General features: G+C 38.8%; 1 protein-coding gene across 11 annotated transcripts in view; it reads left to right on the top strand.

Moving 5' to 3' along the window:
• RGS6 (regulator of G-protein signaling 6) overlaps positions 1-12,058 on the top strand; it is a 656,379-nt gene that overhangs the window by 27,895 nt on the left and 616,426 nt on the right. For all 11 annotated transcript variants that reach the window (XR_001002633.1, XM_011949627.1, XM_011949623.1 and 8 more), the window contains exon 2: positions 5,182-5,285. Coding sequence is in view for 10 of the 11 variants with exons in the window: in XM_011949627.1 (XP_011805017.1) it covers positions 5,202-5,285 (84 nt within the window). In the remaining variant the exon portion in view is untranslated. The remainder of the gene's footprint in view (positions 1-5,181; positions 5,286-12,058) is intronic.

Raw genomic sequence — 12,058 nt, 5'->3', positions numbered from 1 at the left:
GTTTGTGTCACAGGTGCTCAATTGTCCTGTTATGCCTAGAGCATCCCCCTCACTGTTTTCTACCCTCCCCACATATTCCTTCTTACCTAAATTGCTTGTGAATTCCAGAAGTGGATTGCTGAGTCCAGGCTGGTTCATATCAATAAACCTTGGGGAAAATCTTTATGTATGATGCTATACATGGGTCTTTGTTGATCAAGAACCTTCTTTATTGGCCACTTTTAATGGCTTGTTATCCAGATGAATCTTCTGGAAGGAGGACACTGCATCCTGGTAGAATTTTCTCAGTCCCATCATTCATTCAAACATATTTAAGTACCTTCTATGTGCCAGGTTCTGCTCTAAGTGCCAGGGAGAGAGGGGTGAACCCCAACAATAAAGTCCCTGCCTATGAAGAACTGGCTTTCTAGTAGAGGAAGTCCCTGATAGACAAGTAAACAAAGTCCCACAAACTCAGATAGGTGTGAATCCCTGTTATCTCACTCACCACACTTGGCTGTCTCCCACTTAATCTTTCTGGGATCAGATTATCTTTGTGGCTTTTTTCTCTTGACTGTCTAGCACAGAGCTGAGCCACTTCTGGGGCTTCAGATTTCTATGCCCGTGTGTGTGCATAGCCTTGGCTGGAATGGCAAATTTTGCCTCTCCCAGGCTTCTGCTCATCTGTCACCTCCTCCTACTCCGTGCCATCATAATTGAGCGACCACATATAACAATGTCCTTTCTGTGAACACATCTGTTATTCCTACCAGTCTCTGAACATTTTAAGGAGAGGATCTGTGTCTGACTTATCTGGATATCCCCAGGGCCTAGCATGGAACCTTACAAAAGTAGGCGCTCAGTATATTTGCTCAAAGATTAAATGTTGAGTCCCAAAGAACCTAAGGGTGGGTGGTGTGGTATAGGAATTCCGTCATGGAGAGGGATGCTGAGTCAGACAGGGGATGCTCCACTGCGGTGGTTTTGTGATTTATTCTTTGAGACGTCGAGCACTGTCATGAATAGAAGAGATACGCAGTAATGACAGAGACAGGTGGCATGGAACATTCTGGTGAGAGTCTTTGAAGGAAAGTTAGAAATGTGAGGTTCTGAGGGCCTAGCTCAGAGCTGGAAGGAACTCTAAGGATGCTGGATTTTATAGTCAATGCCCAACTGAGGTCCAGGGAAGCTATGTGTCCTGGTTCGGATAGCTGGTTAGTTGCAAAGGAGTGAGGGGTGGGGCAATACCAGGACTCCTAGTTCAGAGGGCTTTCCATTATGCTGGGGCTGTGGTGTGTGACAGGTAAGGGATTAAAAGCACAGAGAGGAGAAGGAACTTGCCTAAGATCACACAGCTAGGAAGTGGTGGAGCCTGGATTCAGACATGGATCTGTCTGATGAGAGGCAGCTTGTAACCACCAAGCCGTATTGTCTCTTCTTGGAGATTGTGAAATGCAAGGTCCTAGCCCATTTTCAGTTTTCCTCTTGGGTTAGCTGTGAGTCCATATAGGAAAATAATATTAACATGCTTTCTTTTGATATGCAGTTACATGTTTTCACAAAATGTTCACATTCTTCAAATGTTAATATAGAAACCCCTGGGTTGTTTACTGTGTATGTATATGTATATGTAAGTACAATGAAGAACACTCTTGTTTTTCTCTACCGCTAAATTTAAACACTCCATTTCTATTGTACTCCATTTAAAAAAAGTATTTTACATCATACTAGAATGAATGAAAACCTAGTCCTTTAATTTCACAAGCCTCAGCTTTAATAGTCAATGAATTTAATTAGAAAATCTTTACCTATGTAGGTTTTACATCCAGTTCTATCTAATATCTGTTGACATGTGGACTAGAAAGTATATTATTATGTTAGATATGATTCTTTCTAGATACAGGAAAGCTAAATAGCTTGTCTGAGTTTCAAAAGGAGTTAATAGAGGAACCAAAAATAGAAGCATTTGTACTGAATACGAGGCTTACTAAAATTCTTAACACAGAGACTATCTGCATTCACTTGAAACTGTAGTTTCAAGTCTAGACTCTGGAACATCAGCCTGTTTTAACACACAGAAACGGTTCTGTTGGTGGGAGGGGAGAGGGAGGCCTGACACGTTTGTTTCTAGGTCATTTCTAACCTTGCTATTATAATACAGTTTTCTAGGTAGAAGAGAATATGCTCATTAAAGTGAAAGTGTTCATTTTAAAATAAAGCAACATCTCTATTACATAGATACATGAATATATATAAATGAACTCAATTTTTGTTTTCATGCTCTGTCATATTCTGTATTAAGGCAAAGGAGTAGGCAACTAAGTAGTTGTTTAAAAATAAAACTGTGTGTTCATTTAATTTTAAAAGCCATTGATTAGGATAATCAGTGTTTCCATGTAGTACTGTATTCATAGAAATCCTGATATTGGGCCAGGCATGGTGGCTCATGCCTGTAATCCCAACACTTTGGGAGGCTGAGGCAGGCAGATCACAAGGTCAGGAGATCGAGACCATTCTGGCTAACACAGTGAAACCCCATCTCTACTGAAAATACAAAAAACTTAGCCTGGTGTCGTGGCGGGTGCCTGTAGTCCCAGCTACTCCGGAGGCTGAGGCAGGAGAATGGCGTGAACCCGGGGGGGCGGAGCTTACAGTGAGCCAAGATAGCACCACTGCACTCCAGCCTGGGCAACAGAGCAAGACAAGAAAAAAAAAAAGAAATCCTGATATTACAGTGTAGAGAGATAATATAGAATGATGCTCTTTACCTCTTTATGTAATCTAATTTTAAAAACCATTGTAATTTATAAATAGTGAAGAAAGCAGATAGTGTTATTCGAATGGGATATTTTGGGCAATTAAATTCTTAGCATAAATTACAAATTCCTCTCTCTCTCCCATTTTCCATCCAAATTTGTTTTTATGGAATGACCTTTGATAGCAACTTGTTTTATAATAAAATGTTTCCTAAGTTTTTATTTTAAATTGAAATAGCCTTTTCTGTCACGTATGGTGATTTATTATAAGAGTTTCTTTGATGAAAAGCCTATGAATTTTGTGCAAGTAACCCAGGCAGGCTCTTAGATTAGGGATAGCATTTGTATAGAACTTTTATGGCTTTATACTCTGCTCTCACACTCAGCTTATTTGACCCTTACCTGCGGGGAACCTGGTGGAATTCACATTTTACTGCTGAGGGCAGTGTAGAGGAAGGTGCCTTAGCATGACTTGGAGCATATAGCAGGCATTCAATATATTTGTTTTAAAGGGAAATTAATAAAAGAAACCCAACAGATTCTTGTACTTGCTCAAGGTCACACAATAAATATAATGTCACACCAAGGATTGAACTTCCTTCTTCACTCAAAAATTCCATGTGCTTATTCTTATTTCACTGTTATCTTTTCAGGCTTTTCAAAAAGGCCAAATTAAATATATTTATTTTTCTGAATTGAGGTGAAATTTACATAACATAAAATTAGCCATCTTAAAGTGTATACTTCAGTGGCATTTCTTGCTTTCACAGTGTTCTACAGCCATCACCTCTATCAAGGCCCCTGAAGGAGACCCTGTATCCGTTAAGCAGTCACCCATTCCATCCTTCCTGCAGCTATTGGCAACTACCAATCTGTTTCTTGTCTCTACGGATTTACCTATTCTGGGTATTTCATAAAAATAGACTCAAACAATATGTGACGTTTTGTGTCTGGCTTTTTTTCACTTAGCGTGTTTTCACTTAGCATGTTTTCAAGGTTCATCCACGTTGCAGCATGTAGCACGTTGTAGTACTTTATTTCTTTTTATTGCTCAATGATATCCCATTGTGTGGATACACACGTTTTATTTATCCATTCATCCACTAATGGACATTTGGGTTGCTTCCACCTTTTAGCTATTGTGAATAGCGCTGCTTTGAATATTTGCGTACAACTATTTGGTATTCGTTCTCAGTTATTTTGTGTATGTACTTAGAAGTGGAACTGCTAGATCATGTGGTAATTCTGTGTTCAACTTTTTTTGAGGAACCACTAAGCAAGCTGTTTTCTTTTCTTTTTCTTTCTTTTTTTTTTTTTTTTTCGAGACGGAGTCTCACTCTGTCGCCCAGGCTGGAGTGCAGTGGCCGGATCTCGGCTCACTGCAAGCTCCGCGTCCCGGGTTCACGCCATTCTCCTGCCTCAGTCTCCCAAGTAGCTGGGACTACAGGCGCCCGCCACCGCGCCCGGCAAGTTTTTTTTTGTATTTTTTAGTAGAGATGGGGTTTCACCGTGTTAGCCAGGATGGTCTCGATCTCCTGACCTCGTGATCCACCCGTCTCGGCCTCCCAAAGTGCTGGGATTACAGGCTTGAGCCACCGCGCCTGGCCCCACTAAGCTGCTTTCAACAGTGACTGTATCATTTTACATTCCTACCAGCAATGTTTGAGGATTCTGATTTCCCTATATCCTTGCCAAGACTTACTTGAGGATTTTTTTTTTTAAATTATAATAATCTTAATGGGTATGAAGTGGTATCTCCCTGTGGTCTGGATTTTGATTTCCTTAATAAAATATTCATATTTTAATGCATAGAATTAATCAGAAAACGAGCTTTGGCAGGGTGAGCTCAACAGCAAAATGGTTGGCTTCATTTGTCCTCAGGAGGTTATTTAAGACTGCCGCAGCCGGGTGCAGTGGCTCATGCTTGTAATCCCAGCAGTTTGGGAGGCTGAGGCTGGTGTATCACCTGAGGTCAGGAGTTTGTGACCAGCCTGACCAACATGGAGAAACCCCGTCTCGACTAAAAATACAAAAATAGCTGAGCGTGGTGGCACATGCCTGTAATCCCAGCTACTCGGGAGCCTGAGGCAGGAGAATCTCTTGAACCCAGGAGGTGGAGGTTTCAGAGAGCCGGGATCGCACCACTGCACTCCAGCCTTGGCAACAAGAGCAAAACTCTGTCTCAAAAAAAAAAAAAAAAAGAGACTGCCGTATATTCACTTCTGAGGTGTGCGATTCTGAACTGAAAATCAACAACATGTTGTTTGGGGATTAGAAGAATATTTGTGGATAGTAAGACTACAATCATTCCCTAACTTAAAAAAAAAATCACGTAATATGTTTTGTGTTCATGGCATCTGCCAAAAGTTTCTTAATTCTTTACATTTCAAAGCCCTCTTTATATAATTCCTTCATGACTTAATGGTCTATTCATTTATTTTTGCAGTGTGAGTGAAGAGACTCAGGATGGCTCAGGGATCCGGGGATCAAAGAGCAGTGGGGATTGCTGACCCAGAGGAGAGTTCTCCAAACATGATTGTCTACTGCAAAGTAAGGCATCCGGTCAAGTGCCCTGCATGCTGCCCCTGTGGACTGTTGTGTTCTGTGTAGGGTTGACAAAAAGACAAATGTTTTCTGCCTAAACTGCCTTACTGATAAATGCATATTTTCTTCTCACATCCTCTGGTTCTCTAGTTCTAAAATTCAAGAAAGTTCATACTTGAGCACTTGGCATTTAACACTTGAAAAATATTATGCCATTTAGTTTTCTTTAAACCCAAAGGTTGCCTAAGCAATGCAGATGGGGAAGACACATTCTCCTTCAGTGGAAAGGCCTTAGTGTAAGATATATGAACTGAAAGTTCTTCAAACTCATAGTATGTACAAAATCTGGGCTGAATGCTGTGGGAGATACAGAGGTATATTTGTATGAGATGATTACAGTTGGTAGGAGACATAAGATGTACACAAATAACTGTTGTAGAGTCTAAATGTTAATTTCCAAAATAGACGTGCAAGTAGAGTGTTATGTAATTTCAGAGCAGAAGGCCAGTTCTCCCAGCCTCAGAGGTGAGAATGGGCTTGTGGAAGAATGGTCTTTGAACTCAGTTTTAAAATATGTTCAGAATTGCTTTATGTGGAAGGCAGAGAGGAAGAACGTAGCAGGTGATGAGATGTTTCAGCAAGGGCACAGAACTGAGGAAAGTAACAGCAACCAGAACTGGTTAGCTTGGGCATAGGATGCATTACAAGGAGTAAATGAAGATAGGATTTTGGAAAGAGAGGCTGGCTAGAGCCACATGTTAGTGTTGAATTAGGCAATTTAATTGTGAAAAACTTTTGTGCCAAGAGTTGCAACATTGAGATCTCTTTGGGATTATGACTCTTGCCTCAGTGTGCTGAACGGATTGTTATCAAGATAGAGCGGAGGCTCTAGGAGAGAGATTTCTGTGTCTGTGTGAAAGGTAAGGAGGGAGAGACTATAATTCAGCTTGTGAAATCACCTTCAGAATTGAGAGAAACTGATAAGAGGAATTAAAGTCCGGATTAAAAATGACTTGGAAACTGAAGGAATATAGGCGGCAAGTAGAGAGTCAAAGATGACTAGGTTTTTGACCTTGGGTGAATGAAAATTATTGGTGCTATTAATTCAAATTGAGATATTTGGAAAAAGAATACATTTTAAAGGAAGAAAATGGCACTTAAGTTTATTTGAGTACCTGCTGAATTTGACATAATTGCTTCTTATTGTACACCTTTTTAATGTTTGCATGTTTGTGAAAATTTAACCTAACTCTCTTGTATGTTAATAAGGAAATAAGTTAATGTTCATTTCACTAACTACTTGAATTTCTGCTCAGTTCTGTGCATTCTGAGAGGCTCTGTGTATTACTTATATGGCCAGTGTGGAACTAGATATTCCTGGATGATCAATATGGTGAATTTTTCTCTTTTCCTTGTAAAAATAGAGTTCTCAAATTATTCTTGCTTTGAGTGTAAAATTCTGTAGTTCTTTGCTTTGCAAGAGAATGTCTAGATAACCCATCTATAAGAATAATGCTTATTAAATTGCAGTAAAGAAAAAAATAGATTAATGGGAAAAAAATAATTAATTAGTGAAACATACAGAATAATAGACATTGAGTCATTGTTACTTTCTTAACCCACCCCCATACTGGGAGACCCCGTGCCAGGCTGGTAGGAACACGGGCTTTAGAGTGAGACTTAGGTTAAAATTCCAACTTTATCACTCTTTAGCAATGTGACTGTAAGTTAGTTCTTTAACTTCCATGAGCCATAGTGTTTTCATCTGTAAAAAGAAAAAAAAAAATGTGGGAGGAAGGTAATTATGAAGATCACTTTATATAAATCGAATGAGGCATCTTATATCCTATTTAGACCACAATGTGGTCCATAATGAATATCTCTTTTTCTTTTCATGTTTAGGTCTTGTAGAGATAGTGACACTTAGAGAGAAAATAAATGATAAAATCTCTAAATGTTGGTGCTGTTAATAATTTGTCTAGAGCAAATTTATACAGTGAGTTTTTTTAAGACACAGGAAAACAACAAAAATATTTTTATATTCTTCAGAGGATTGCAAATTCATGGATTATTAAATAAGAAATGCAAAGGTCATGTAACCCAACCACTTTTCTACTAGAATGTTTGTATTATGTTTACAGGAAAAAAAACTTCCTGCAGGTTTATGAGAACTTGGTTTTTACTTTTTGGGTGGTAGTAAGAGGCTCTTTTCTGGTTTAATTTAGTAACAAACATGTCAACTGCTGTAGTTCTTTAGAGAAATGACAACTAATAATGAAAATATATCTTTCATGTGACAAACTTGTATAGAGAGTATATATATGTTCATGTGTATTTGCTATATTAATTACCATAAAAGGGACATTGAATTGGTTCAGTCTATTAGAAAGAAAGAAGACACACTTATTGCACAGTGTGAGCTTAGACCCTGACACGATTTTAAACCTAGTTAACCTGACTGACTTAAACCATGGTTGTACTTGAACTATGGGATTTTCGTATAGTTTTCTACTCCTGATGCTGTAGGCTGCCCTTTGGCTACAACCAAGAATTTACCTGCTGTAGCACGTTGTCCTCAAGGTATCATCAGTAAAGGTTGGATTTTGAAGCCAGTGGCAATTCAAAGCATTTTCTTTGGAAGTCCTTTAGTGTAATCATTTATTCAAAGTCGTAGCCATAAACCCAAACCTTTCCTTAGATACCCACGACTAAAATTTACATTTAAAAAATTGTGCTTTCATTTTTGTTTTCTTTCTCTTGTTTATTTGTTTTTTTTTTTCTGTTGTCAGACACTTTCAGTGTGAAATTTTTGCTTGGACTGCATTGTGTTGATTCAGATGCTGACATTTAAAAAGCCAAATCTAGAGAAATGAAGCTTTTGGGTAAACGTTCAAGTAATAAGTGGATGATTATGTCAATAATGTTGTTGTGACTTTTAAATGATATTTAGGATGGTAACCTCTTGATATATGAGTAATGATGGGTGGGTTTTTAAAGCCCATGCTTTTCAGAACACTCTTCATTTCCTTTTCATGTTTTCATGTCATTAACTGTGAGAAGTTGTACTTTCCCAAGGCATGACTTATTTATTGACTTGAACAGACTTTCTAATTTAGTTTTTCATCCTTCATATTCACAGTTTGGGTTGGAGGTGTGTATGAAAAATGTATTGGTCACATTAAAAATCTATTTAAAAGAAAACCTTAATTATTCATGAAGACACCCAGACCTGTTAACCTTTTTTATATTCCTGTATCCTTAGGATCCTGAGTTATTGAATTGCCCAGTGTAATGATGATATTTGAACCTAGCTATACATCGCATTATTTAGGGTGCTTTATAAAAATGTTAATCCTCAAAGGAGCCCCTCTACAAGGTATTTCTATTTAATCGGTCTGAGCTGGGTCCTAGGAATCTGAGTTTCAAGATGTTCTCAGGAGAATCTGATGCCCAACAAAGTTTGAAAAGTGCTGACTTAGTCTTTTACAATATCCAGGCATAGTATGTGTTGCAAAGTGATGAGAGAGTTAGTGTTTAGAATTACATTTTTGATTTCATAATTATTTGTAGATCTCTCAAGACATAGAAGAACCAAGCTCTTGTCATAGGGATTTTAGTAGCTTTTCCTTAGAGATTTTCTAGTCTTATTTTATAGATGAAAGAACTAAAAGTATAGAGAGGGTCAGTAACTTGGTTAAGGTTCCTCAGCACTTTCCCATGGAAGCCATGATGGTGTCCAGGGAGCTTGGCCCCTCCAGTCAGTTGCCTTTCTAGCACCCTATGCGACTACCATGTTTTCAATCACAGACTACTGTTACCACATTGTTGGAGTTGAGTAGCAATGGGGCATGTTAAATTAATGAAAATAAAATGTGGCAGGTCTTTGGCTTTCATGCTTATTCTGGGAGAGTTGACTTGGATTAATGTCTCATATTTTTAATGCTGAAGTTTCATTCTACTCATTGGTGCTTTTGCTTCTCGGGTAAAGATTTTCTAAAATGTTTACCCTCTTTTATAGGTAAGATGGCTTTTGAGTAAGAGCAGGTTGCTTTCTGATCTTGTTTGGATCTTCGGTGTTAACAATGCCTCTTGACAAAGTTCTCCTAACTAGACTGGTAATTTGATTTGTTTGGGTCAGGAGGCATGGAAGATGTCACACAGAGAGCTGGAGACTCTGCCTGTCTGGTCCCAGCTCTGTGTGGAGAACTTCATTTTCCTGATTCTACTTCTTGTTTTGTTTTCTATCTTCTTCATTCTTTTCCTCCTTCCTTCTCAATTATGAGATACTTCTAACACAAAAAGAATATATTCAGTGTCCATGTAAGGTAGAAAGAAGAATTAAAAAATGAATTATATGCACTTAATGTTAGCTTAGTAAATAAAATATAATACTTTGGCCTCATTTCCTTTTCTGTAAAGGGAGGAAATTGGTCTAAAAATGTGCCAAATACCTTTCTGCAATGATTTCAAAGTTCCATTCTATAACTTTTTGAGCTTTCATAAGTTAGTACACTTCCCTGATATCAAAACAATGTTGTGAGACTATATGCGCTTTGAAAGGTCTTTTGAGCTTTTGAAGAAATATTTTAGATAGTTCTAGATAATCTAAATTGGATTGAGATAAAGCCCAATTAAGTCAGGCATTAGAAGAAAAAGTTTTAATTGTAATGATTTAATATTCAACAGTGAAAATTAGATGACATCTTCTTGGTGGCAACCTGTTTCTTTGGTTTGCTAATAACATTTAAGACATTAATAAAATTATTTTGTAGTACTAATTACATGTTATATACATAACAGAAGTGGTGTTTAAGTAGCAACACTGTACATTGCCAGTAGCATATAGTGTCGCAGATGAAATAGGAGTTTTAGAGGAAGACAAAAAAAGCCAATGTTCTTGTATATCAAAGGGTTAGTTACATAGCCTCGTCATTGATGGCTTCCTTCACCCATTCGTTTCTAGTTATCGACTCCTTTTCTGCTGGAATTTGAGTCTAGCCTTTATGTTGCTCTGATACCCCAAGGTCACTCTGCCTAATGATTTAGGGCCCTTGAAGTCCTGGGCAGTAGTTGGTTTATGTATACATCCAGAAAGTAAATGTCACACTCTTTTAGTTACATTGGCTGTGGTATGCAGCAAGAAGGGAAAGATCTAGCCTGGAGGAATCCAGTGCTATGGAGGAAGCTAGGGACAGGGTGTGGTTTGGAATTCATAGGAGGCAGTGGTAAAAGCCAGCACAGTTGAGAGTCTGAGGACCTGCAGGTCCTGGTGACTAAGGCATGATGAGGATTAGAAATTTCGAATCAGGAAATATATATTGAGTGTCATTTGTGTGCCAGACACTATTAGATGCTAGGAATGCAAGATGAGAACTGAGCTCTGAATGAGCCCACAGGCCAGCTGGGGAGAGGTGGGGAACTAGACAATTACAGTGTTGGTAGAAGCAACTGAGGGTGTGGGAGGAGGTAGAGGGGTCATGTAGTCCATCCCAGGAGAGGGGATGATGATGTAGAAGACATCCAGATGATTTGGCACCTTCTTCGATTCTTGAAAGATGACTAGGAATTAACCAGATGGAAAAGGAGAGAGAAGATGTAGGAGGCAGGACTAGTGCCTGTAAAAGAGCAGATTTGTGATGTCATTCAGGAGACTTTAAGTGGTTGTTATGAAGCCAGGTTTCTGTGATGAAAGTTTGAGGAATAAAGCTAGATAGGTAGATTAGGGCCAGATCACAAAAGACCTTATGTATCCATGCCAAGGAGTTTAGACATTGTAAAAGTATCTTCCCTTTGCACCTCCACACCCATGTTCAACTCCTTTCCATGCTGCTCTCTGCCCCAGAGGCTGAGCTGTGAGGACTACATTTACAGGGCTCCTGTGACCTCTGGGTTTCAGTTGGGTTTGGTTAGTAAAAGTCTGGAAAGAGATGGGAGGAAAGGAGAAGAGCAATGTCAGAGAATTTCTTCTCCTGGGTCTCACTCTGCAAAACCTTGCACTGGCCATATCCCTCTACTGAAGTTTGCTGATTTTTGCAAGGCAGACTACTTTCCTCTTCTGGGTCCGGATCCTTTTTGTCGACTCATCCTTTTGGGTCTTGGGGTGGTTCCAGTTTGTATTTGTTATCTGTTGCTGTGTAACAAATTATCTCAAAACTCAATGGCTTAAAAACATTTATTATGTCACAGTTTCTGTGGGTTAGTAATCCAAGTGCAGATTTTGTGAGTTCTCCAGCACAGTGTCTTTTAAAAGACTATAATCAAGATGTTGACTGGGATTGTGGTTTCATCTGAAGTCTCAGCTGGGGAAAAGCCTACTCCCAAACTTACTTGTGTGACTGTTGGCTGGATTCAGTTCCTTAAGGGCTGTTGGAATGGACTCAGTTCTTCATTGGCTGTTTGCCAGAGGCCAGTCTTAGTTATTTATGACATGTGACTCTCCATAGTGCAGCTCATAACATGGCATTATTATTATTATTTTTTAATCAGAGTGACAACAGGCAGAGAGGGAAGGTGAGTGATAGGAGTCTTAGTGTTTTATAACCTAATTTTGGACACTTTTTTCTTTTTTTAAAATTATATTTTAAGTTCTAGGGTACATGTGCACAATGTGCAGGTTTGTTACATAGGTATACATGTGCTATGTTGCTTTGTTACACCCATCAACTCATCATTTACATTAGGTATTTATTCTAGTGCTGTCCCTCCCCCAGCCCGATTTTGGACATATTATCCCATCCCTTTTGAGAGTAAGAAGTCACTAGGTCCACCCCTCACCCAAG

The sequence above is a fragment of the Colobus angolensis genome, unplaced genomic scaffold (assembly GCF_000951035.1).
Source record: "Colobus angolensis palliatus isolate OR3802 unplaced genomic scaffold, Cang.pa_1.0 Scaffold3, whole genome shotgun sequence".
Classification (NCBI taxonomy): Eukaryota; Metazoa; Chordata; class Mammalia; order Primates; family Cercopithecidae; genus Colobus; species Colobus angolensis.
This window is presented reverse-complemented; position numbering and strand designations above follow the sequence as displayed.